This window comes from Poecilia reticulata, chromosome 14 (assembly GCF_904066995.2).
Source record: "Poecilia reticulata chromosome 14, P_reticulata-male-v2, whole genome shotgun sequence".
Lineage (NCBI taxonomy): Eukaryota > Metazoa > Chordata > Actinopteri > Cyprinodontiformes > Poeciliidae > Poecilia > Poecilia reticulata.
In genome coordinates this window covers 13033303-13061277 of record NC_088843.1, presented here as the reverse complement: position 1 = coordinate 13061277, position 27975 = coordinate 13033303, and the positions used below count along the sequence as shown (strand labels likewise).

Here is a 27975-nt window from a genome sequence, read left to right as displayed (position 1 = left end):
GGTCTATGTTGGCATAAAAGGTGCCAGGCCTATTTAGTCCTCCATGCAAGAGCCGCCAATCTATCAAGCTTTTCCATGTAAATGACTGGAAGCACCTAAAAGGAACCCAGCCATTTTTGATGTTATCGCACCTTCAGTCACAGATGTTTTCATTCCTTTGCCGCTGGAATGTTTTCTCTTGATGATTTAAACAGTAGCATGTCATTTCCTGTAACGTTTTTCCTCCCAACCCCCCCGTGTATGTGTTGACTTTTCATCTTAGGAGCAGGTTGTGGGAGAGCGTTGGGAGGTGTAGAGCCGAGAACCGTTTTTATAACCAGTGTGACTTTATTTCCCAGATTGCACCGCGCACCGTGATGTTCCCAACAGCTGACAGTCGGTGAAGCCTCTGCCAGAGCTGTCCGTGGAAGCTCGTGAAACCCTCTCGTCGGAAGCCCACATAGACTGGACACACAAGCCGAACGTTTGCGGAATTAAGACTGTCTAACGAGAACATAGCTTTTGGGAAACAGTTTTTTTTTTAAGTTTTCTTTCTTATTTTAATAGTCCAGCATTGGCAGCCGGGGACAATTGCTGTCAGCTAACTTCCACAATAGGTCGCTGCGTCGCTGGACTGCCGCTTTATGTTTTATTCGAGCTCAGCGGTTTGACTCCAGCCCTTCCCTCTCCAACCGTGCCCCAATGCTGAGGAATGGATAGCGTGTCTGCTAACGGTGGGAAGATGGTCGAGAGTGATGAGCAGCAGCCGGAGAGGCACAGCGGCGGTGGCGCAGCGATGGCCGCGCTCCATCAGTGCGAGCTCATCCAGAATATGATTGATATCTCCATCTCCAGTTTACAGGGGCTACGGACCAAATGCGCCGCGTCCAACGACCTCACGCAGCAAGAAATACGCACTTTAGAGGTAAAGTGATGTGTCGCTGCCATAACAAGCTGTCTGGTTTAAACTGCGGAGTCATGATGCAACGACGCTATGTCCGACTGAGTACGGGCTGCAAGCGACACTATGTCAGCGAGCTGAGCACGTTTTGTCTTATCGTTCAGACCGTGCTACTATAGGTTTTATGTCTTGAGGTGGCGACGACTTGATAATCACTATTAAATTGGCCTAATTATATCTGGAAGGTTCTCAAACGACTTGGACGCGTATGGCTGTAGCTCCGGCTATTTGCGTGACCTTCTGTTTTTTATTTGTGATAGTTCGCAGCACCGTGCCGTGCAGCTGCATCCATCCAGCTTGGCCTAATGGCACACATTCAATAATCTGATACAGCTTTTATCTGTATGCAGCTCAGACCTGGATTTTTTTTTTTTTTTGTGCCTTTGCAACCGGCCTGTCAAAACAAATAAGAGAGCGATCCTAGCCTCTCTTGACTTGTGTGTTTAGAGAAAATGTGGAAAGGGAGGGCTGAAGTTCATTTGCATCGAGATGCTGATTCAGTTGCCTTGTTGGGAAGATTTGACTGTGTTTTTGCCCCCAAGGCATTTGGTTTGCAGGACAGCCTATATATGGTGAGTTGAATGCAACACATTTAATGTCCCAGTCCGTTAGCTTTGTATTTTGTAGGGCAGATGTGCAGGCGAGGGGTCAGCAGAGTTTACAACCCAAGTAGGAGCTCCCACTAAATGAAATGTATACAGTTCCACAAAACCTACCTGACACTTTTTAAAAATTATTTTAAGGACAATTTATACATTTTTAAAACTACCTGATAATACTTGCTATATGGCTAAGTTAATCAGGTGCTACATTTTCAGGTTTTAGAACAAAAGAAACCCAAGTCCATCAATGTTCCACATAGAAGCAATGTGACAAAAAGAATGCAATCTGCATCCCAATGACATGGAAATAGTCTAAACAAACAAACAAAAAAATCCCGGTTGAACCATTAGTGTACTTTTGAAAATAACCTATACAGGATCTCCACCTTTGTGTTACTTTTATGCTAAAAACAGAGTTCTACTCTATTGTTTCTGCTAAAGTTAGGTCCTAAACCCCTGATGCAGCCTAACTGTAAAACATGTGCTTAACTGATTAGATTTAAGTTGGTTAAATATTGAAAAAATACATAAAATGGGCTGCAGTTTTGTCTTACTACTGCTTCATTGGATACTTCTACCTATCCTATCTAAGACTAACCTACTTTGTTTCATTGTATACTTGGAGAAAAATGTCGCAAGAGAGTTGATCTCTTGCCCAAAGACTGCTGGAGTTGGGCACTAGCCACACAGTGACCCTGCAACAATAAGCAGGTATAAACTATAGACAATGGATGGATGGGACGTATGCTAATGGCTTGATTTGTTCGGCCAAGAATAAGACATTGTACTCCAGTAGTTTTAAGTTTTTAAAATTGGACACGCTACTCAGATTTGTGATTTAGGCTTATAGCTAGATCCTACCCCGAGCACCAGCTTGAAATGATGTTATCAGACATAGACAAGGTGCAGTGTTGAACTACGTAACCAGACTTTCTTGTATCTTCAGTTGAACCTCAGATTTTTGGGGTTTACAAATGACCTGAGTTGGATTTCATAGAGACAGAAAAAAACAAAAGTCACAAGTCTGATGCACAAAGTATGAACATAAAGTGAAGATAAAAGCTTCACATGAGCCAAATTTAGACATAACAGATGGAAATGGCTTTTCTTTGTTCATGGTTTATTCAAGCTAAACACCTTGGCTAAAACGAATGTTTAGTCTTGATTGGCTGGAGGCTACTAATTATCCATGCTTGTTTTATTTTTGTATAACTGAAATTGTACATTTGTACCCAACTGGGACATTTAATTTTAATCACACCTTTTAAAAAAAGTTTTTAAGATTCTAAACAATTGTGCTTAAAAAAGTCTTTCTGGGTCCTATGGTTATTTACAGGGGTCAATTTTATCAGATTTTTTAGTCTTTTCAGTTTGTTTTTAGTAGAAGAGGAATACTAACACAGAAAAATATGTACTGTGCTAAAACAATGGAAATTTTGTTCCTTTTTTTTTGTTGAGAATATTAAAGTAAACAAGTTTGTTGGTCCTTAAGTGCTTGGCAGACTTTTACGTGTGAATTTGAAAGGCGCCCTGTGGGAACAAGTTTTAACAGAAAAGCAAGCTAAGTGATTAAATGCAAGGGAAGCCCGGCAACCTCAGCTTGCTTGTGTTTCTAGCTGTTTTCTTAACCTACCCCACATCCACTCCCACTGGTTTTGTGAAGAAGCGGAGCAGAAGAAGCTGAGTGGCTGGTTACATTTTTGCTTCCTGAAGCAAAGTTGTTCGGTTAGCCAATGCAAGCCCGAACTGGTTAATGGAATTATGAAGTCTCGGCCCGTTCAAGTCTACATTCTTCCACTCGTCTTTATCCGTTGTCATTTGTGCCTTGTCAGTGGAACAGGACGTGATCTGGCAGAGTACTTCCTGAGGTATGTTTGTCTCGTAGATACATTTTCCTCACCGGCATTGTTCTGCATGACAATGGACACGCAGTGCCGTTCTCATGTGCTTCTTGAAGACTCTTAAAAACTGTTCTGAGGCTGTGTTTTCTGGGGGGGGTGTTTTCGTTCCTCGTAGGCTTATGAGGCGTTGTAACAGACTATCGTTGAAATTCACTTGTGCAAGCAGTGGATGTGGTTATTTTGAGTTTGATTTTGTTGGCTTGTGTGGTCTTGCAAAGATACAAAAAGACTTGTATCTTTTTCACGAAGGCTCAGTGTAACTCAAGGCCTTAGTTTTAAAATCTTCACACTCCGGAATTTGATATCAGATCATCAAAGTTCTCATTGACTGCACCTGAAATGCCCAGTGTAGACATGTACTTTGTGGCTGATTGTATAATTTACTTGTGTTTTCTTTTATTTCAACTAAATTATTTCCACTTGACTAAAGTATCTTCCCATAGATTACCTCTAGAGTGCAGTTCCTTTAGAGACAAGCTGTTAGATGAAGGTTGCTACTCCTGCAAAGTCTAGAATAAAGACAAAATGCAAAGTAAGCAGACTGCACATTATATTGCATATCATTAGCAGTATGTTTAATCATAACCTGGATTGCAGTTTATGTACTTTCCATTTGTGGATTTTTATTCTTTCTTCTTGCGGTAACTTCACCCAGACAAGTAAGCGAAAATATGTCAGATTGTACATTCCCAGCATATGTCGTTTTTTTTATCTTAAATATTTTTTTTCCTCCAGTTTTTAACCACATCACTAAACAGTTCTTAGTGAAATTACAGTGGTGATAAAATGTCATCTTATTTCACTCAATCTTTTCTGCACAATAACAAGGTAACAACTGTTTACATAAGTTAATAACTACATAAAACTATAGAGGGAGCATCAGAAAAAGGGTTTTAAAAACTTGCTAAAATTTGTGAAATGTACTCTTGTTTTTCTTGCTGAGAAGTTGTTCTCATTGCACCAAAATAAAAAAATTACCTTTAACTTAGCTGTCAGTAAAAATCCCCCAGTTTGACTCTTTCAGGGTATTTACATAACATTTTAAAATAATATGAGATGATCTAATTCCTGTTGTAAAAAATAAAATCAGTATATCTTGTACTTAAGTAATGTTAATACTACTATCTGTAACATTTACCATAATAAAAGATTTTATACATGGGTTAAGCAAAAAATGACCACATGCTACATTTAGCAACTGCTTATTGACAGAAAAATATTCCTTTTGCTGTTTTGTTCTTCATAGAATAACACAAGTAGAACAAGATGATATTAGCTAATTAGTTAGCCGGGCTAACTGTGCAAGTAGCTAGCCTAAAGATAGCTGCTTGTCAGCTGTAATTTGAAGCTACAGTGTATAACGTTTACACACAATGCTTTATTGTTGTTTTTTTCTTTACATATTTTTTGTCTTAGCACTGTTAGTCACACTTGATATTTCCTTCTCAATGTGCTAATGGCGGAGGAACAACTTGCCATTCCAGGAAAACTGTTTATCCGCCGTCATTGGTGGCCTGAGGATTTACGACAGCTAGATGTAACCTAGAAGAAAGAAAGGTTATAGCTAGCCATTTACTCGCGTGTTTGTACGGTCTTAGCCAGAGGGAAGGCTAAGACTTTCTCCCGGGCTCTGATTGGTTGCTTCTGACAGACTGGTGTATTTCTGCGGATAGCTGTAGGAGCACAAGGAGAAGGCAGAAGAGCTAAAAAAAAATTTTCTTACAGATTATCTGTTGTATTATACAGTTAGTTACATATTGCAGCTCTAAAACCGCATTGCCTTACAGTGCGACCATATTGATTGTACTTATTTGGTTTCCGTATCATAAATATTCTTCAATTTTTGAAGGAAGGAAAAGTGTCATAAGCTGCATTTCCATCATAAATGTGCGCTATGTCGATATTCCTCTAAAGTTAAAATAACACAATTTTACACTTGTGGTACTTGCATTAAATAAAAAATGCAATTAAAATCACACGTGAATAAGTTTGTTCAAGCAAAAAGTCATTAATAAACATGCCACACCATCATCCTCCTACTACTACATCTGTTCGTCCTCTTCGTCTTTTATGCCAGTAGTAACATCCAGCTGTTGATCATGTGACTCTTGTGATGCGAAAGAAGTGCTTCCACTGCAGCTTTGCGAAATACACTAATTTCTATACACCTGAAAAACCTCCTCATCTCAGCGCAAAAACTTTTTCTAAGAAAATAGATATTTTTTAATTGACATGTTTCCATTAAGCAAATGCATGTTCATAATAATTGTGCAAATTATATTGTAATTTGCACATTCATATGGTAAATGGCGATGCAGAGTGGGAGAGGCATTGTGTTTCACTATGCTCACCAGACACTTTCTGTGGCATTTAGTTGAAATGACTTTAAACTTTAGGAACAAAACAAGAGAAAAGATGAAATGAGTAAGTGGTAAGTACCTATATCCAACAAAGTCATAATTGGGATCATCATCAAGATATTTAAGAAGCTTGGCAACAATTTATTTTTTTCTGTTGATTGGGGCGGTTTGGGTTCCTTTGAAAATCAACTGCCTTACTTCCTTCGTCTTTACTGGCACACTGTTTTGCAACTTGCCAACAGACTTTACTTTCACTTCTTGATTTAGCCTTCCCTGAGAATTATTTTATCACATTCCTTATTTGCCATAGGCTGGGAGACACGACAGTTAACAATAAGTTTTAGGATGAATTCGTGTGTTTGTAGACGTAGTTTTTATGTTTGCTGCAGATCTTGAGAACAAGGATGTTCTCTTCCGCTTCACTCTTGAGACTTCTAGCAACTGCTCATATGTTAAAAAGGTTGCATTTATATATAGACATTGTTTTTATATCTCAGTTAATCAGTCAGTCACGATTGAAGCAGGGCAGATGTAATTACTACCAAGGCTGCTAATTCAGACACAGAATTTGCTCGACGTTTCTAAGGTCAGAAGTTGCCTCACTCTGTGGTGCTCAGGGTTATCGCTCCAATATTGCACTGGAGTGCAATCAAGGGCAGCTTGAACTGGCTTTATTCTCTCATCGGGGCGAGCTTTATTGTTCCTCTTGAACCGTATGTGTTTTTTCTGTCTTTGCCTGTGAGAGGATAATGATACTGGCCCCTCTCAAATGGAGTGCTAACTGGTACTTCACTTTTCACATATTAATCCCACTCAGCTCGGTCTCTGCCTCTCATGCTGCCTCTGTGTTACTCTTAACTGCAGCTCTTTATACTCCTGACTGTAGTTTCATCATGTCCTTTAGCACTGCCTCAGCAACTTGCATGTTTTCAAACTACATGATCAAATGCACAGAAATAGCTGCGGTATTTTTACACATCCCTAAATAAATGTTGTGAGGTATCCTTCAGGAGCTCGTCTTTTTCTTCTTCTTCTTCTTTTTTTTTCCTGTAATGATCAGCTAACAGCAAAACGCGTCACTCTGTTTTGTCTCCTCATGCTGTTGGGGGCAGAGTTTGCTGTGTGCTCGTCGTGCGAGCTGTTGTGGCTGTGTCTATATTTAGACATCTGTCTTCCTACGCATTTTCAGGGTTGGTTGTTAAATAAGAAAATCAAATGACGCGCAAAGAGGCTCTGCGATAGGAGAGAGCAGGCAGGAAAGGGGAGGGGAGAATCAAAGCCAATCGCCTGGGCGGCCTCCTGTGACATGACAACCGCTGCTTGTGTCGCTGTGTCTGTTGGAGCCGTAGAAGTAGACAGAGGTAGACACCAGGGTGTAGAGGAAATACAGCTCTGGTGACTATCAGCACTAACCCTGACTCTGTTTCCTTTAGGGTGTTTTTCCCCTCTTCTTTTACTTTAAGGGAGGTGTAGCCAATAAGAATAGGCTGCATCATGTGAAAAGCAGAATCGTTTGGCCATGTGGGCATGCCATGATCTATTCCTGACCTGACTCAGGATGAGTTGCATTGCATCCTGTAATTTTGAGGCCTGATTTGCTCATTGTGGGCAAGCAAGGATCTGCTTGATCGTTACAAATCAGTTGAAAGCGCATATGTAGTTTTTAGTCCACCGCTAATGTCTTCATAATGTTATCTAAAAAAAAAATTAAAAAATCACCATAAACACATGGTGGATGAAGGGAGTGCTAAGCCTAAAGAAAGGATAATCTGCATAACGGTGTCTAAAAGTGAAGGGAGGGAAAATCCAGTAAAGGCCTGAGATGCGTCATCATGAAGTTGATTTGGAATGACCTCATTTGTATTCTGCAATTGTCCAAGTCTGGACATGAATTTATCTACACAGTCAGTTTGAAGCATCCTGACCACACTTCCCAATCCAGCATCAGCTTGTTCTACTAGCAGCAAGAAGGGAGGAGGAGCAGTCAGCTATTGTCTTTGGCTGTCAGCCATTGATCCCCAACAGACCTTGGCCTTCTGATGACATGACCTCACCATAACTGAATTTGCTGTTGTTTTTTGTTTTTTTTTGTTTGTTTTCTTTTTTATAGCATCCTCTTTTTTTTGTTGGCAAAGTTACCATATTGTACTTCCATGATTTCGTTTTTAAATATTGCCCTTACGGTTAAAATTTGCTTAATCTAACCAGTTACAACCAAAACCAAGAAAATATTTAAAGAATGAAGTACGACAAAGCATTGTAATAATCCGATTTCCCCATATGGCTAATTTATTAACAGTCTTAAGATATTTAGCGCTTTCTTTAATGGATTCTTATATTATGCCTTTTACATGGGGTGATACTGATACATACATATACCAAAATTTGAAGGTTACTCTCAGGGGTGCACCGATAAATCGGTCCCGAGTTCCTTAATTTTGGGCGATTGGTGATCGGTCGATACTGGCATGTGAAATCCCCCAGAAAGTCCCAGAGTGACTGCAGTTTGTGACTGCACTAGTAGTGATGCCCTTCCCCCACTAGTTGCTTCACACTTTTGATTAGCTGGCTTTTCCCTCATTTAAACTAAAGTAGAACATTTTTCTTGTGTTCTGTCCAACTATTATCTGATAGTTAAGCTGTCCTAGGAGTTCTGGATTTCAGTTCGTCGTGAAGTAGGAAAACTTCTGATCATAACAAATATCGGTTATGCTTTTGCAACATTGAGTATGCAACCAAATTTCGTGGTTCCTGGGGAGAATGTGCAAGTCTTTCCTGTGTGAAAAGCAGAACTGTTTATGTATCAAAAAAAAAAGTTAGGAAGTAATTTTAATAGATTACATTCTTAGGATTTTGTTATCAGCATGTTGTCTTACCACAGTAGGAATAATTGTCACTTTTTCTTGTTGTAGATGGAGCATTCTTGTTTTATGCTTGCTGTTAATACCGTGACCATGACTCTGTTATCATACATTGAAGATCTCATGCTTGGTGTGCGCGTTGTGTGTGCATGTGTGTGTTTTAGAGTGGAGAGAAAATAAACTGACCTTCCTATGTAAATATCATTTTGTGGGGTTGAGCATGGCTGCTCAGTTCTCAGATAGGCCATGCTATCCTTGGCAGGTGCACCAAAGTGCCTGTGTCAGCAAGAGGCTTGAGAAAACAACCAAGGCGGTGGGATCAGCTCCTCAAGTCTGCTGTGTCAGGCCGGACTGCTGACGGGACTCCTCCCCCTCCGCCCCCTTGCCTGCTCTCCTCTCTGGTGGCTGTCACTCATCTTCTGCACAGCCTTAGGCCGTTTCCATGGTGGTGTTTGGCTGGGCTGACAGGTGGGCTCTGACGCCATCTCTCCTCCCCCACCTCCCACCTCCAGGCCAGACGTCAAGTGCTGTTTTCTCCGCTTTGCACCAAAAATAAAATGCAAAGGGGGGGCTGTGATTATGTGCCGGTTTGCTGGTGTGCCCGACTGCGCTTCCAACAGAGCCACGCTCGTTGCCCATATCAGTGCAGGATCTGGGGACTGGTGCTTGTGTAATCCTCATTCATCTCACTGTTCTTTAGGCCCCTATCAGGCAGAGTGAGAGACTGCACTCAAGCCTCCTCACCGCACTCTGTGACCTTCGCCGCCGTTTCCTACGGTGGCATTATTTACCGAGAAGTGTTCTTTTAAGCTGCGTTTCACATGTATGGGAAAATCCCACTGAAATGTTGCTGACGACTCAGAAGAGGGGTTGCTAGGTAACCTGACGTCACTGTGCTGCACTAGTGTATAGGGAGGTAAAGAAGGAGCTCATTAGCCACACTGAGTAAACGCCTCCTGTTGTTCGATCACACCGGGCCAGATATGAGAAACACTACAGCAATCTGAAATATGCAATTAGAACGCAGGTAATATATTTGAATGTGAATTATGAAGGTTAAAATTCATCAGAACTTAATATCGCATTAAAGTTTGTGTTTATCTTTTTTCATTTTGACCAATGAGCTTTCATGGCATTTCCCTTGCAAGCTGTTTGAGAGTAAGGCTTTTTTAGTATTTCCTGTAATTACTTTGAAATGTACTATGCAGCTGATAATTGATGAATGAGAGCAGAGCTGAAGATCAGGGTGAGGGTCAACACGTAGAGCAATTACATCCTCTCCATCTTCCTCCTCTCTGTAGCCTTTTCATTCTCCAGTGAGAAGCTTTTATTCTCAACCTTTTTTCACCACCCAAGGCCGCATTTTTCCGAGCTATGCAAGGCTGCGCTGGTTTTCTGTTTGGCTGACAAGTGGATTTCTCACCGGTGTGTTTGAATGTGCGGAGAAAGGCACATATCTCTCACCATTGTTGTCCCCCCCCCAGACGCTCAAAAGGTACTTGCCGAGATGCAAGCTAGCCGGTGCTGCTCAGCTCATCTGAAGGTGCTGCCTGCTGTAATGGACTCTTTTCAGATAGACAGCGAGATAAGGATACACTATACAGTCATGGTGAGCTGCACAATGCAGGCTGCTGCAAACCAACACCGCAGTGTTCATTGTAATACTCGCAGAACGGACCGCTGCTCTTGACATGAAAGCATTAAAGTACCACAGGTTTTTTTTTTCTTTTTAAAGGCGAGAATAAGACTCCCAACAGAATGATTTATAGACGCTTTTGAACACAGCGAGGTTCTTATGTCTATTGTCACCTGAAATTTCAGCACAGATTAAAAGTAGATTTGAGTGAAGAACACGGTGATTAGCAGATACGCACTGCCTTGCAAAAGTATTGATACACCTTTTGTGCTCTTGGGTTTTTTTCTTGTTACAACTACAAATTGGATTGAGTTTTAGCAATAGCAGCAAATTATTGTGAAGTGGGAGAAAAATGATCATTTCAAAATATTTGTATAAATACAACCATCCTGTGAAGGCTTCAGTATTTTTTTAAATGAATATTTAGGAGAGTGGCAAGAAGAAGGCTGTAGTTCAAAGTAATTAGAAATTGCTTTTACTGTTTTCCATATGCCTCATTGGTTGTATAGTTTATGTTTTTGGTTTATTTATGCAGAAGAAAACTGACACAGCATTTAGATAACTCATGGTGATTGCAGAATCATGATGTGGGGAGTATGTAACTTTTTATATATATATATAATTTGTAAGGTCTTATATGAGTGGGAATGGAAACTTATATCTTTGAGTGGTTACTTTTTGTGGCTTTATTGAAATTAGCGGAGCATGTGTTGATGGAAAATATCGGGTCAGATCTGCATGTGTCATTTCACACGTCATCAGTGTCTCCTCAGTTTTATGCTATCTTTGAAAACAATTTTATCTAAAGGACAGATGACCCTTCAGAGCAAAGGGGAAAAAGTGAGTATTCCCTTCTGACCTGCCCCTCCCCTCTCTGTCATATCTCCTCTGTTGCTCCCTGCAGGTAAAGCTGACGAAATACATCTGTAAACAGCTGCAGTGTAAAAGAAAGGTCCCAGACACGGAGAGGCCCGAGGCCCTGGACAGCTACCCACGCTTACGGGACTGGCTGCGCACCGTCAACCTGCGACCAGAGCTCATCCAGGTACGCCAAGCCGTTCTTTACGACTGCCAGTCTATTCTGGCTGGTGTAAAGCGGTGTGCTCTGTGTGTGTCACACCGATGTGTGTCCAGTGTGTGTACTCTTTGCCCCGTTCTCGTGTGCACGAGGAATGCCTGATCAGTGCTCTAGGATGGAAAAGTGGACCTTATTGTCTGCTCTGCACATCAACCCAAAAATGACAATTTAAATTTAATAGCGCTTTAAAAATATGGCTTCAGACTAATGCAAGGAAAGCCATGGTCAGAGTCCTGTAAAATGCCTGATATTTTAATCTTGACTGCACAATAAGCTAGTGTCCAGCAGGCTGTCGCTCTGAAGTTGATTCCATGGTTGCTGGACTAACAAATGCTTCTTCAAGTGTATAAGGAATGTCCCAAAAGTTAATATTTGTTCAAGCCTCTTGTCTTGATGGAAGCTTTCTGGGACTTGTCCCAGTTTTTTTTTTTTCCTTTAGTCGGGTGGAGTTTTTGATATTTTGGCATTGAAATCTATCCAATTTATTTGACATTTGATTTCAACTCTTTTCTTAACTGAAGACATTAACAACTATCCTCCTAATCAGAGCAGGCATGACTTTTTTTTTTACTTAACTAGTCTAAACATGAACTTCTAAGATTGCTAAATGAGTCGGAAACCTTTGAAGTGTTTTGTGCAGTTATGGGAAGAATTTATTGTCACAGATACAAATAGGAGTTTGTGATTGTTAAAAAAAACCAAAAAGTGTAAAGTTCAGGTATTCACGAGTACTTTTGCAAGGCAATGCAGTTTTCTACCGGTATAAAAGGTGCTTGTTGATGTCACATAATGCTGTCACTGCATGATGCTGACCCACTTAAAGCGTTGCACATAATCAGACTGAGATTTGTACAGTGCATCTCCTTGGCTTGTACGATGAGGGCTGCATTATGTAATGGGTGGTCCAAAAATCCTCTGATGGTTTTTACTTTATTTATGGAATCCAGCATCTCTGCTCCCACGCTTCAGCTTACAGGAAGTGAGTCCATGACAGGCCTGAGTGGCTCCTGGTGCCTGCCTTCCTAAATGGTTTCTCTGTGAATTAGTAACATTTATTAACCCAGTGTGGCCTTCTAAATGAAGATTACAAATGCTTCCCTATTTCTGTAGCCGCTTATCAATTTGAGTTGTATGCACCTGAAGTGTAAAAAGGGCCCATGTTTCCCTACACTTCTTCTGAACAGTAATTACATTTAGAGTGGGAAGATGGATTTGTGTAGCTACATTATATAATTTTGTTATGTATTTGAAGAGCTACAAGGAGAGCAGGCTCATGGCCACTTTTAATTCTCCCATCTCTTATCCTTGCTAGTATTTTTTTATTTTTTTTTGCACATCCGCCTGTGTGCTCTTCATTTTGCTTACAGTGTACACACGAGTGTGGGAGGTTGCCCTAGTTTTGTGATCATTGTTTGCCCTCTCAGAGCAAAGGGTTTAACCTGACTGATAAGCGTTTACGCACTTCCCATGTAAAGAAAAAAAATAACATCCTAAACATGCCGGACAAGGTCCTAAGTGTTGTATGTATTGAAGTTGTCGTTCTACAGTTTCTTTTAGTAATTCTTTGCTATATGGTAAAAAAAACTAAAAGAAAATAGGTTGTTGTCATGCTTTAATAATTCAATGGTGGTGTTTTGCTGTCGCAAACACTTAAAACCACCAAAATGTGAGTAATTTTCCCTTGAACAAGTCTGATTGATAACTGGTGATTACAGTTTTTTTTTTCTTCTTTTCACTAATTGCATCAAACTTGAACCTTTTATCTGTCTGTATACACGCCATCAAAGAGCATGTACTTTGATGCACTTTGTTTTGAGTTTAATGAAACCAGATAAAGGTTAGGGATGTGTTCTTTGATGCATACAAGCACATAATCCTGTAACCCTTCACTTTCTGTTGGATTCAAATCTTCACTAGCTATTTTTTTCTAGAGATCATATTTTAATCCCTGTATATCTGAGTAAATCTTAATATTTAAATCAACATACACACAGACAGTTTTTTATTTGGTTTGTAACCTTTGTGGTGACTCTTGATATGATCAATTTTATTGACTCAACCTGAGCCTAATTCTGACTCTAAGAGGAAATCTTAACTCCTTTGCACTTGCAGGGCCACCACAAAGTTGCTGAATCTCACAAATCCAGCAAATGGACACTAACAGTTTAACACTGCAACACTACCGTAAAGTATTGCACATTTCCCTGTGCGCAAGTCCAGTTCTGGCTACAATTTTGAAAATTCACCACATACTAGACTCATGACTTTGACTTTATTTGTTCTTATTTCCAGGCATTTGGTGATATGTACTTTGTCTACTTTAATCTTATCTATGTGTGCCGCTTGTTTCTTTATTTCATAAAGTAATCTATGTAATGCACGTTTATGAAAAATTTCATGATGAAGACAAAATGGGCCCAATTCATATCCACTTATGTAGAATGTCTGAATTATTTCTAATACTACTTAATCTAAAAATTAAGAATGGACAGAATTGTGTGCAAATCGGAAGGGGTTTTATAAAATATAGGAACTGTCAGAATCTGTTTAAATTATAAACTTAGTTTTGTAATATTGATTCTTTTTTCAGGCCAAGGAGTAGTCTGCCCTTCCCCCCCCCCCCCGCCCTGTGAATCCCTCTTCCGAGTTATGCATCTAATAATTTGCTGTCATCCTCACTCTGTACCATCACTGACTCCTAGCCATCTGTTTGTTTTCATCCCTTTTCTGCAGGGGGTAGAGACAAAGTTGTCCTTGGACACATTACTGCAGATGACCGGAGCTCAGGTGAGAGATGCGATGAGAAGACTGGGGTCCAGTTCAGAAGAATGTGCTAGACTTGGTGCTGCCCTCTCCTGTCTAAAGAGTGCCACTGAATCAGGTATGTTTTATCACTAATGTTGCCCCCCTGATTGAACAATCTGTATGTAAGCTTTGGGCTTTCTTCTAATTGTTTTTTTCTTTTTGTTTGTTTTACAGGAGGTGAAATGAAAGAGGATAGTGTTTCCTGGCTGTCTGAGTCCACCAGGAGGGACAGTGGATCTCTACTAACGGCAGACCAGCTGCCTTTCCTGGGAACTCCCCTGCGCCCCCACAGTCCATCGCCTTTAGCCCGCCCCTCCACCATCCAGTCCACGCCATCCACCCCCTCTGCTACCTTCCATCATCCCCGTTCTGGTTCTGTTTCAGCAGCACCCACACCGGATGGGCTGGGATCATACGCCCATGGCGACAGTCCCCTCACTGATCTGTTCCCCATGCCTCGGCCACGCACAACCCGCCTCCACGGGCACACCTCCACCCCTCCTGTAACCCCACCCTCAAATAGGCGGCAGAAACTGAAGCCCCCTTGCACTCCTCCACCTCCGTCCCGCAAGGTTCTGCATCTGCTCCCGAACATCACTCTCACACGCAGCAAGAGCCACGAGTCCCAGCTGGGCAATCGCATCGAGGATCCCCCCAACAACAAGTAGGTGCCGTTCTGAACTCACCTTCCACGTTAAAATCTATTAGGTGGAAAGGAGGAAAACAAACTATGATCCTATCAATGAATTTAAACCTTGAATTATGCTTGCATTAAATTTTAACATTAAACTATTTTAACATTTTAAACTGGAAATAAATTTGTTTGTTTGGGTATGAGGACATGAACTGAAGATCTGATATAATTAAAAGATAAAATTTTTTTATTGGACATCCACCAATCAATGTGGAGTCAACCAATTTTCGATCATCTCTAATCGGTGATTGATAAGTCCAATACCTGCATAGCCTATTTTTTTTCCCCCTGTACATCAACTTCATCTGAACATGGGCCTTCTCCCACTTTCTGTCCTCAAACAAATTAACCAACAATATACACTTGAATGCATTTCTTTTTTAGTTTGGGTACCATGTTTTGATACGTAAATATAAATAATTTTATGATTCCTTCCTATTTTGGGGGGTGTGGGGGATTTAACCACTACTTCTAACTATAGTCAGCAATCATTTTTCTTTTTTCTTTAATGTGCTTAAACTTCAGAAAAAAAGACTGAAGTAATCAAAATCAGAATGCTTTTGTTTAAACTTTAAACAAAAGCAGAAATCGGTATTGGCCACAAAATGCCTTGAAAAGCATGTTTATTTTTTCACTGTTCAAACGTGAGATAAATGGATGCATCTGCATATATTTTTTTCAAACAAATCTCCCAGTTATATTTGAGAATCTCCATTTTAGTTGATCCTAAATTCAAATCAATTTCTCTATATATTTTATAGAATCTTAAGAATTTTTTTCAGGATTCTTTATGGATAAATGATAATGATTCTCTCTCAACACAAATACTGCTGTTTATTATTTTTAAGCAATGAACTGAAGTTTAAATATTAATCAATAATATTTAGAAATAGTTCTAGTTTTAGGAATGACGCATGTCATTTTGCCATTTCTGATGAGTTTGTTGTTGATGATGCTTATGTCAGCTCATTGGTTAGAGTAGAATTTGCTACAATGTCACCAGTGTGACATATTTGCTTATTGTCTCTCTCTCAAATGATGAATTGGTCTGTTTTAGGACTCGGGCAGAGCTTTGCTTTGATCCCCTCGCCTTCCCTGTGCAGCATCCTTTCACATCCTGCCTGTTGCTCCTTTTTCTCTTACTGTTTGAAGGGAGCTAATCCCAAACAAATTCCCAGAGATTATGAGTCATGTCAAAACAGGAAGCATTTCCTAAATCCTAAATGCTCAGGGGTGGCAGCGCACTCAATCGCTGTTTTTTTCCATCCCCACTTGCTCTGTGTTGTGATTGAGTGTAGATACACAAACAAGCCACAAGATTATCTACAATATCCTGTTGCTTTATGGAATGTTTTATCAAGGGGGGAAAAAATGTTCAGTAGTACAAGAGACCTACTGCATTGAGCAGAGATGTGTGTTCAGATGCAAAATGCTAGTTTGCTCTTTCCCAGCTGTCTTTCCTCTCGTGTGATTACATGTGCGGCCAGATCACAGGTCTGGCACAGCTTGGTGCTCTTCTTGTGACCTCCATGTGGGTGTTAAGGATGCCACTATTGTCATTGTGCCAGTTCTATTAAGGTGCTCCAGCGTGGCTCCTTGCACAGCTTACATAACCTGCCTCGTGCTGTAAAGAACTCAAGCGACGCTGCAGACCTTCAAAGGTGTCACACTACTTGATACCAGTAAAATTGCATCTGCTGATATTCTTTCTTTTTTTTTATCTCTTTACCTTTCAGGTGTGGTAAAAAGAACAAATTATTGCTGAACATGCAAGTGAATGGGAATGGATGTGAGGACTCACCTTCTCGGTATCCAGTCAAGCCTGCACGGACCCCTGGAGTGACGCCAGCTCCCAACACCGCACCTTACACCCTGCCAGGGACGCCCACGCTAATTGAGGAGCACAGCATAATTAAGAGTGGGTCATGTGTTTTTTTTTTTTTTTTTTTTTTTTTTTAATGTCTACAAAAATCTATGTTAAATGTATTTAAGATAAAGACAAAGCAGAACCACCACAGCATGTCTCAAGCATGTTGTTGATCTTCCTGTCTTCCATCTGCTTGCCTGCCTAGATAACGTAGCGTTGCACCGCAGCTCCCCAAAAGCAGTCAGGAGGGACATCGGTCTAGCCGTCACGCACAGGTACACCTTTTTGTTGTCCTTTCTCACAAACTTATGTCACTGAAGAAAGTTAGCTGTGTTTCCTACTTAAATAGCAATTCAGTGCACTGATAGTGCAGGAATGACATGTCCTGACTTTGTCATTTGTAGGTTTTCGACCAAGTCCTGGTTATCCCAGACATGTCAAGTGTGTCAGAAGAACATGATGTTTGGTGTTAAATGCAAACACTGTCGGTAAGTCGACTACTTTGCTTAGAAGGCCTCTCTAGCTGTTTGAAATAAAATTTGATTTTACACTTTAATTTAAATTTTTATTTTTTTTTAGATAAAATGTATTTTACTTTGAAATTTTAAAATAAAATTTTCAAATTTATTTGATAATTTTTTTCATTTGAAATAATTTAAAAAATGTGGAAGGCAAATAAATACAGCTCAGCTATCTTCATATTAATTATCATTAATTATCAAAATACATGTTTTTAAATGGTGGAAAAACAATACGTAGAGGGTAACGTTTCTTGGTTAAAAGCTGATTAAATGAATAAAGACACAAAGAACAAATGTCATTTTGCAGAGAAGATTTCTGCATATACTAGTCACAGTAATAGCTCTGTGTTTTACATGTGCAAAGCATTAAAAAAATTGCATACTATGGAACATTTCTGTTTTCAGCAGCTTCATCTGTGTTTAGTTAGTCAGTACTATTTGTTTCTGTTAATTTTGACTCATATTCCACTTAGCCTGGGCCCTGTACTGTGAAGCAGGTTCACAGGTTCAGTTTAGAGATTCAGATTTTTGTACGTTTGTCTGAATAATTAAGATTATTCTAAATGATATGTCATTGCTGGTCTCCGAGTTAATGAGGCCTAATTCATACTTCCTAGTCTGTCTACTGTCTGCTAAACCTGGAAGCATAATGTAAAAGCCAAACAGTACAGACAAAGAAAAATTAGTTATCAGATAATGTTTGTAAGAAAAAAAATACTAGTATAGAAATAGGCAAAAATAAAAAAAGTGTTGCAGCTAAAGTCCAGATACATGCTTTAAAACCAATTTCAGATTGACAGATGCATAAATAAAGTTAACCTTGGCATATAGCACTGAAGCCCAACTGAATAATATGGTTCACCATTTTATTTCTTGGTACATAAATATTCTCTATGCTTATCAGATCATTCCTTTTCTATTTCTTATTTATTCATCATCCAGTGACGTTTCATTAATTTCAAGAAACATTTTTTAAAGTTGGATGTATACATACAAACATGCAGTTGGAGGAGTATGAAACTTGCACTCACGTGTACTGGAGGAGAAAACAGTGAGTCATCAGTCTCTCATTCAGGCTACTCTATTGTTACTAATTCCAACCAAGCACATTTACATACATGTAACAAAACACACTTGAATCATCTAAAGTCTGGCATAAGAGGCTAACCAAACTTGTTCTGAAGCAGGTTAGACTTCAAGTGCAAGTTCATTTCTTGAAAGAAATGCTTTAAAGAAGCGAGGCGGCTTCATGACCCCAAATAAAACCTTGTGTTGAACTTGAAGTTACCTTAGTAAGCTATTAATCCTGCTTCGTAGTAGAGGGCTGTGATGGCTTGACTTAATCTTGATCTGGACTTGAGGAGCTCTGTTGGTGCTAAATGCTAATTGCTACCCATGTGTTACCTACTGTCTTTGCAGATTAAAGTGCCACAACAAATGCACAAAGGAGGCTCCGTCCTGCAGAATCTCCTTTCTACCAAGTATGTTTTTTTCATGCTTAACATTCCCCCCCCCCCCCTACAAATATCTGATATAGTGTGAAAATAATTGTTCTGCAGTTGCCAAAATTAGGAGGACCGAGTCAGTTCCTTCTGACATAAACAACCCTGTGGACCGACCACAAGAAGCTCCTCAGTTTGGTACATTACCAAAGGCCATTACAAAAAAGGTAAAGAAATGTTTTAATATACAAAATACCTAACACCTTTTCAAATTTTTCTTATGACCACTAACTTCAGTTTGATTTACTTTGAGAGAGACCAACAAGGACTACCACATAAATGTGAAATGGAAGTAAAAAGATTTTGAACTTTTAATATGATACCCCCAAATACAATCCAATTGTTTCTACAAGTAACCTAATTAATAAATACTATTAAGTCCACCTTTGTGTTATTTTGCCTCAACATAATTGCAGCTGCTCTGTTAAGTCCTCAGGGGTTTCCTCAGATGTTGCCAAAATGCATCTTGTTTTTCCTGTATGCAAAACTTTTATGTGTGACTTCACTTCAACCCCGAATGCATCTAAATATAAGTTAACCCTCTCAGAACACCCGATAGAAGCTGCAAAACAGTTGAGAATGTGGTAGAGGACAACAGCCTTCAGCATACAATGCTACTATAAAGTGGTTTACATGAAAGGGTGTGTATATATATATATATATATATATATATATATATATATATGTGTGTGTGTTTGAATGGTCCAGTCAAAGTCCAGTTTATTCTAAAAGCTGCTGCAGAAAGGTGGCTGTGTAAGGTATTCTTGGGGCATTATGAAAACACAACACTAAACATTTATTTGTAAAGAAAATTTGAAAGCCTATGTTTTCCTGTCTTTCCACTTCACAATTATGCACAGCCTTTTTTTCATCCGTCACATAAAAATCTTGGAAAATACATTAAAAATTGTGTTTACGTAATCAGTGTGAATACTTATTCAAGGCTATGCAGTTTTTTTTTTTATTCTTCCGTTAATAACGCAAGTGCCACTCAAGTGCTAGACTAAGAGGTGTAATTATCAGTTGTTCCTGCTAAATAAATGACCTATTTTTTTTTTCTATAAGTGAGAAAACTTTTTTTTCCCACTCAGTTCCACCATCTGCTCATTTGTCCTGCTGTAAAGTGGAGCAATGACAGCTCTTTAGCAATTTTTACTGTAATAATGCATTCAGGAAATGAAATCTGGCTTTTATGAGCTCCTTTAATGAAAAGCAGTGATGTACTGATTGAATAAACTTTATTTTTCTTGAAACCTGCGTCTCATCAGGATCATCCTCCTGTCATGAACCAGCTGGACTCGAGCAGCAACCCATCCTCCACCACTTCATCCACTCCTTCCTCCCCTGCTCCCTTCCAGCAGAGCAATCCTCCGAGTGCCACGCCACCACCTAACCCTTCGCCCAAAGGACACAGAGACAGCCGATTTAACTTTCCAGGTAAACCTGACCGCAAAGCTCCTGACGAACACGTACAAATCCAGAAGCTTAAAGTGATTATTTCTTCTTTTTAAATCCATTTAAGCACATTTTTTTTCTTCTTGAATAGTAGTAATAATAATGGCCTCATGCACCCTTTTCTCACTCCTTCGGGGACTTTAACACTGATCTGTGCTTTCATGATGGTCTTTAACCAAAAGCTTCACTAACCCAGAATCTCTCCTGCTATGCTGTCTTTCCCCTCTCCGTATTTTTTCACAAAAGCTGCGTATTATTTTCAGCATAGGCAGCAGTTTATCTTCCCCGGTGAGTTGACTGTCCCATAGTGACACACCGAATACTTGTTATGCCATCATACCACTCCATAACCATTAGATTCTCGCAGCTTTCTCTTCCTCCTGCATGATTTCTGTGGAGTTGTTAGCTGTAAGTGTAGCCGCCTCCTCTCTCTGTGTGCTTACTGGCTCTTAGCTGCATTTTGACACCATCTGCTGGAGATGATGAAGAATCGCATGATCTGTGTGGTGGGATAACTATTGAATCATTTAAAGGGTGTTATACTATTCTCTGTAGATGTTTGCAGTCCTACAAATGTGTGCTCTGATGTCCTCCAAGACACAGTGTAAGTTGTATTTTACTAGATTTAATTTAAACGTTTAAATATTTATTCTTCAGTTGTACCTCTGATGGCAATATATAATTTTTTTTGCAGCAGTGAGGTAGAACAGTCAGCAGATGACACACACAATGAGCTGGTTGAGGATGAAGATGAAGAGGTAATGCCACAACATGCTAGTAGATTTAATTTTCATATATATAATATATATATTTTTTTTTATTTTTTTTTGTGCACAAACCAATCTTTTGCTGCCTGATTACAGGAAGGGGAGAACATTGAAGATGAAGATCCCGAAGCGGAGGAGGACAATGAAGAGGATGACAGAGATGACCACGGAGGGGAATACGAGGAGGACAGAGAGGAAATGATGGGGAACATCGGCTCAGACGGTGAGTGCGACGAGCTGGATGATCTGCCATGCTCTCGTGGAAACCAGTGGAAGGGCCCCATATCCCGCAAGCCCAGCCAGACGAGCGTGTACCTGCAGGAGTGGGACATTCCCTTTGAGCAGCTGGATCTCGGAGAGCTCATCGGAAAGGTGAGGATTCACCAAAACGGTGTTATCGACGCGAGTGTGAGAAGGTAAATGTCCTGAGTTTTTGTGTTGCTGTCGATCAGGGTCGCTGGGGTCGAGTGCACAAGGGTCGGTGGCACGGCGAGGTCGCCATCAGACTTCTGGAGATTGATGGAAACAATCAGGATCATCTGAAGCTCTTTAAGAAGGAGGTGATGAACTATAGACAGACCAGACATGAGAATGTAGTCCTCTTCATGGGGGCTTGCATGGCTCCACCCCACTTAGCCATCATCACCAGGTAAGAGCAGATAAACTAAACGCACCTCAAGTTGGGTCGCTGCTTTGATTGTGTAATCTTTTTCTTCTTTTTCTCTTGTAGCTTCTGTAAAGGAAGGACGCTGTACTCGGTTGTTCGGGACACCAAAAATAATTTGGATATCAATAAAACGAGGCAAATCGCTCAGGAGATTGTAAAGGTATTTTGTTTTGCGTCATGTTCAGTCTCACTTCCTGCCTAAACCCTTTTTGTTTGTCCTTAGTGCTCTCTCAAGTCTATTTCTCCTGATACAAAAAATAATCTAACAAAATGAATACTAATTATAACTTTTTTATTATTATTTTTTAAACCAAACTTAACATAGAAATAATACCAAAGTTTTCATGTTTTTATTACGTGGAATAACACAGCCTGCTTTATTTATTTATTTATTTATTTATTTATTTATTTATTTATACTTAGCAGACAACCTACAGTTAACAACTCAACAGCTGCTCAATAACAAATCAATAATACATTCTCTGCAAAACCAAGAGTGTTTAGTTTCCAGTCAGTTACCATCTAAAGGCAGATATATTTCCAATAACTGAATATGTCTGTCTGGTGAGTAAGGGGACAATTTTTGAATCCATCTTTCGGACTGCAGACTGGCAGTGTGCAGCAACTGAATGTGAAGGGGGGGGAGGTGCTGCATTACTGCATGTTACTTGGTGAACATGCAGCACCTGATTGGTTAGTATGACTAGAAAGGCACAATATAAATTCAATCCATTAGCCATTTGCCATGCAAAACAATGCAAATGTTTTTCCAATTATGTTTTCTGTTTTATTGTTGCTGCTCCAACACTTTATCATAGGGTTAGTTCTGTGTTTTAATTGGACTGGAGATAACTTTAAGGTTTTCACATAATCTTATCTCTCACTATTCGACATAGGGAATGGGCTACCTTCACGCCAAAGGCATCGTTCACAAAGACCTGAAGTCCAAGAATGTTTTCCACGACACCAACAAAGTGGTGATCACGGATTTTGGCTTGTTTGGGATTTCTGGAGTCGTTCAGGAGGGGAGGTGAGCACCGCCACCTTAAAACCTCAAGCTCAGCTGAAGTGCTGTTTACACTGCTCTGCTGCTGTTGCCAAGGGAGCTGCAGTGACCTGGAAAAATTGCTGAGGCCTGCAGTGGCAGTCCTGCACCCATCTCTTGTGCTTGTCAGATAGTCATTTCTGTAAGAAATTACATGCTTGTAAAGATTTCCTTTTCCTTCTCAGGCGTGAGAATAAACTCAGACTTCCGCACGGTTGGATTTGTTACCTCGCACCGGAGATTGTGCGTAAAATGTGTCCGGGCAACAATGAGGATCGCCTTCCCTTTTCAACAGCAGCGGACGTGTATGCCTTTGGGTAAGTTGTGTTGAAGCTCTGGAGTAATGCAGCCTGGTTCTGGGAGTTCTGATAAATATTAGTTACATCACTGCTTTCCTCTTTTTAAGAACAATTTGGTATGAGCTTCAAGCTAGAGACTGGCCAATCACTAACCAGCCTGTTGAAGCCACCATCTGGCAGGTGGGGAGTGGCGAGGGCATAAAGAAGGTTTTGGGGGAGATCAGCCTGGGCAAGGAGGTCACAGTGAGTTGGCAAATTGTGTTTAGAGCGTTTTACTTAATGTAGTCAAGAAACCTGTTAAAGCAGTGTATTTTGGTTTTATTAGGAGATCCTCTCTGCCTGCTGGGCGTTTAACCCGAGAGATAGGCCGACCTTCACTCAGCTGGCCGACATGCTGGAGAAGCTGCCCAAACTCAACCGCAGGCTGTCGCACCCAGGACACTTCTGGAAGTCTGCAGAGTAGGTATCCCACAGCAGGAGCGGAGGTGAAGACACTGGACATGAAAACACGTGCAGAGATTCTACGTTTTGTTTGGGGTTTTTTTTTTTGCTGTTTTTATGGTTTTCCTTGTGGTACAGTGACCTGAGCAGTCATGATTTCTGTCGCCACACTGTATAAACGACACATAACTGGAGCCGAGCTCTGGTCAGACTTGTAGCTGGGGTATAAAACAAAAAACCAAAAAAATAAACATTTGTTAGTATGTTTGTTTTTAAACTAGTCCATCAGATTCTCTTTGCTTCTGTTTTTTTAGATAAGCTGTGAACTTTGTGTTTCATAGATGTGTATATACGTAATTTCTATAGCTTAATTTATTCTTCAGGCAATCTTCAAGCAAAGATATTTCTAAAAGTAGTTTGAGGTGCTTCTATTTTACAATTGCTGAGGTGAAACAGCCACTGTCTAACGGTTAGGGTATTTCCAAATGCATAGACGTGCTGTCAGGAACAGACTCTGACCTCCAACAGCGATATAAGATGGAGGACGTAATACAGCCCTGTCTTCATTGAAGCTGTGACACTGTTGTAAAATGTGAATAATTAGCAACTATTGTGTATTTTAAACAGTAAATTTATATATTTATATTATTGTTGTTGAAACAAGACAACAAATGCTGTAGAGAATGTCTAGATCAGGAATCGGGTATTGGTGGCTTAACTAAGAATTTTCCCAGCATTAGTGAAAACAAATAGATTAACATTTTTACATAACTTTTAAAACATTTACATTTTACACAATTGCTGAAACATTTAGTAAGTTATGTTTATTTAAACTGCAAAAAAATAAATCAATAATTATTGGCACACCAGCAGGATTGCATCATCTTTTGATTATATTAAGTTGAGCTGTGTCATTAGCATTCAGAGAATTCGGTTCACTCTGATTGTACCTGCAACGTGTATACAACTCAGCTTTATGGTAATGTTGTTTTTGTTTTGTTGCTTTTTGTCTTTAATTTGCTTTTTCACACTTTTTGCTTTTTCTTCAAGCACCCCAGAGCTTCACTATACATCTATCTAGGTTTAAAAGACAGGTTTCACACTTTAGGTTAGAATTTTTATAAGCTGAGAAATACCTTAATACAGAGAAGTACAAAGTCCTGCTGTCTTAATGAACTTCTCTACCTGTTTAATGTGCTGGATCTTCTCTGACTAATCAAAATGCTCCTGTTCAGCCTGATTCTTTTACTAACCATCTAACATTTCCTTTGCCCCTTTTTCTCTCTCCTGTGTTTTTTTTTTTTTTGTCTTTTTTTTTTCTCTTGTCTAATCCAGGTTGTAGCAGCCACTCTGAAACATAAGCAATGCAAAACAAAGCCTGGTTCTGCCTTGCATGCTCCTGGATCCCTAACTGTTACAGGGTTGATCAAAGCATTGCCTCTGCCTGAAACGGGCACCACTTCCACTAATCCCCAGTCCAATCTTCCGTGTCTAACTGTTGGAAGAGCGGATCGGGGGACTGAAATATGAAAGATAGGGAGCCTTTTTTTTTTTTTTTGCTTTTCCCTTTTGACACATCTTTAAAATCTCTTTGCATTCTTTTTCTTTTTTCTTTTTTTTGCTTGATTCTAAAACATCTGCTGGGCTTGTGAGACTGGGCATCTGTGAGACTGACTGACTGACTGTGCCTGCTGATGGTGCTCACCTTCTCTGTGCTGCTATGATGTGGCTGTTCTCGTTGGGATCCTGACAAAATGGCACTTTTTTTTTTTTTTCCTCCTCCCTGAAAACACACAAAGCAAAAGGCGCTGCTGGACATAAAACGGACCCAATCGCTGAACGGACAACTTCATTTATCTCTGGTTTTTTTTCCCCCTGAGGGCTCGACACTTGTCTGACAGGCTGCATGAGTGATGCTCTCAAACCAGCTGCCTTCCGCCTCTACTCCCTCGCTTTTCTTTTTGGCTAGTGTGACGGCATGTTGTTCACTAACCCCATGCCCAGACAATATGCACTTTTGTCAAAAAGGAGAAAAAAACAACTTCTTTTTGGGCTATATTTTAGTTGTTTTTTTCCTTTTGCATGGTGATTTTTGCTGTGTTTTTACAGTTTCTTTTCAGACGAGTCTCAAGGACTGACCAGTGTGATGTGCTCACTTGTATGTTGTCTTTCTTTTTTTTTTCTTTTTTCTTTTTGTTTTTAAACGTACAGTCTGCTAAATCTCTGTTTATGGGACGCATTTGAAAACAACAACAGGTCAGTGAGAGGTGTGTGTTTCTGTGTGTGCTTTACACAGTAAAAAGCAAGCAGGTCAAAACTACACAGGTATAAAACGTAATATCTATTTGGTTGAAGTGCTTCAATCAGAAATCTGATGCGAATGTGTCCAAAATCCTCCCATAAACATTACCTCCTCGGCGCGCTTGTGTACATCGTTTTGTGACTCCTGGCTTCAGTTGGGTTGTTGGTATTTATGTGTTTGTTTTTTCGTTTTTTTTATCTTGTTGGTGCACGTGCAACTGGGTGAGCGTTCAGTGTTGGAGTACGTTTGTTTTTTGGAGGGTTTTGTTGTGAGAGATTGCAGTACCTGTGTTCCAAATCCAGTAGTATGTAATGTACATAAATTAATATAAAGCAAATTAACACAGTTCTTTTAAAATTTGTAAAAAATAAAAATATTAATAATAATGAAAAAAAATAACTTTTATATGTAAGATACTTCAACATTTTTTTGATTAGGTACTGCTCTGGCTATTACAGATGTGTAAATATATATTTATATTTTTTCATGTATAAAACACTGTAAAAAGACTGTACATGTTTTTTTTAAGGATGGGCCAATTCATGTTTTTTATGTTGTTGTAAAGATCCATATTTTTGTATTGCATGTGACTACCATTCTGTACACAGTTTCTGTTTCCATCCCTGGAAGACAATAAAATGGGCTTGTCATGTAATAAGTTAACATTGTTTTGTTGTCTTCAATAACGACATCTCCATTTATCAGACGCCTAAATAAGCATTACCTCCTCGACAAACATGTTTATAATTTCATAAATGTGTTAGTATAGTATAAATTTTAGTGTGTATACCGTCTTTTTTTTCATATCTTCCTTTCCAGTTATGTACAGACTTGTAGCTCATGATTTGATATTGAAATGAATATAACTAAGCTGACACATACATTTATTTAAAAAAAAAAAAAAAATAGACCCATATATATATATATATATATATATATCAAAAAGTGAGTATAAATAAGCCAAGAAACATGAGCTCACTGGTTGGAGAGCTGAATGGCAGTTTGCCCAGTGAAGGTAAAGTCTGGAGAAATGCCGGATCAGTCGCTTGGAAACGTAAACCGGCACCCCACCCAGTGATCTAAAAGCACAGAGGCAAAACTTAATAGTTATTGAAGTAATCTACAGACTTATGAAGTGGCTTGTTTTCCTAAGAGAGGTCAAAGGTGAGTAAAACCATCCCGGTTGCACTCCTGAATACAAACATGGGTGGTTCCTTTAATGGTTTAACTGCCAACTAAAAGTAATCTCTTCTGTATCCAATTGTGTTGAAGCGGAGTTCAATTTTAAGTATAGACTGTTTTTGGTTAATGAAAATAAAAACTTCTTTACCTAATTTATAACTTTTTCCAGCTAAATCCACATGTTTGCAGGATTTAGCAAACATGGCGTTGCTCACTGATCTATTTCTGTTGCCGGTGAGCAACCACACATTATTCTGACCTGTTAAACGTGAAGGAGGAAAACCTGATGAGCTGAGGAGCAGTAGTATTTTAGCTAGATGAAAAAATTGATTGGTTAGGCAAACTTACTTGTTTGTGACCAATAACACGTTGACACCAAATAAAATGCTAAATTAGTACGGTTCAGAAATAAAGCTGAGAGTGCAGAAAACCAATCTTGACCTTTGGGAAAAGACCGGTAAAGTGTGAAGCATATCCAGCAGGTTCACGACGGGATTGAAGTTTATTATTTCTTTTCTACAATGTTACCTTATGGGCTAAACAGATTTTTCAAGCGTCTTCAGGAAATACATTATAACTCCTTATTTTCTCTTTATTCTGCAGGAGATTAATCCTGCTGGAGGAAAAAAAAAACTTTTCAAGGTGAATAGAAGGACAGATGAACATATGAAATGTCATCATCCTCTTAAAGTTTTTAAATTATTGCTTCAAAGGGTAGCAGTGAAATTGTTTAAGTAGATTTATCTTTCTCAAACACCTGCACGAGGACCTGGACGTTGATTTCGCCTCGCCTCTAGGGGGCACTAAATCCCCGCAGACTGCTGCGGAGCTGATCACATTCTGAATAGTAAATACATCTTCATTGTTTTATTTTCTAAAAGTTATGAACTTTTATCGTAATTCCGATCATTAACAATCTTTTGAAGGGGAAAGGTTCACATTCACACCTCAAGAGTAATGGTAGCAGCATTAGATGCATGACATTTCCCCTGCGCTCACTTTATTTTTGAGCACTTCCTGTCTCATCGGCAAGGTGGACTAAAGTGCGAA

The 27975-nt window shown here is 39.6% G+C and overlaps 1 protein-coding gene across 4 annotated transcripts; it reads left to right on the top strand.

The window, feature by feature from the left end:
* The first annotated feature begins 261 nt into the window (after positions 1-261).
* On the top strand, positions 262-26406 carry ksr1a (kinase suppressor of ras 1a). 4 transcript variants are annotated; one of them, XM_081615625.1, is made up of 21 exons: positions 262-904; positions 11205-11345; positions 14112-14259; positions 14358-14847; positions 16614-16795; positions 16950-17019; positions 17149-17232; positions 18685-18746; positions 18825-18934; positions 20036-20204; positions 20469-20510; positions 20778-20826; positions 20920-20980; positions 21086-21361; positions 21442-21638; positions 21720-21816; positions 22553-22686; positions 22887-23018; positions 23108-23243; positions 23326-23459; positions 24777-26406. In XM_081615625.1, the coding sequence occupies exons 1-21, from the start codon at positions 692-694 to the stop codon at positions 24781-24783; spliced, it is 2934 nt and encodes a 977-aa protein (XP_081471751.1). In that variant the 5' UTR covers positions 262-691; the 3' UTR covers positions 24784-26406. The 4 variants fall into 4 exon arrangements, with proteins under 4 accessions (XP_081471751.1, XP_081471750.1, XP_081471753.1 ...); XM_081615624.1 differs by having other exon boundaries at positions 20917-20980; XM_081615627.1 differs by lacking the exon at positions 20469-20510.
* Positions 26407-27975: the final 1569 nt, after the last annotated feature.

Excerpts from the sequence above, each read along its gene's own strand:
- ksr1a (XM_081615624.1), top strand. The coding sequence starts at position 692 with ATGGATAGCGTGTCTGCTAACGGTGGGAAGATGGTCGAGAGTGATGAG. Across the intron at positions 20,205-20,468 it reads CAGCCGATTTAACTTTCCAG|CTGCGTATTATTTTCAGCAT; the intron begins GTAAACCTGACC and ends TTTTCACAAAAG. Across the intron at positions 20,827-20,916 it reads GATGTCCTCCAAGACACAGT|CAGTGAGGTAGAACAGTCAG; the intron begins GTAAGTTGTATT and ends TTTTTTTTGCAG.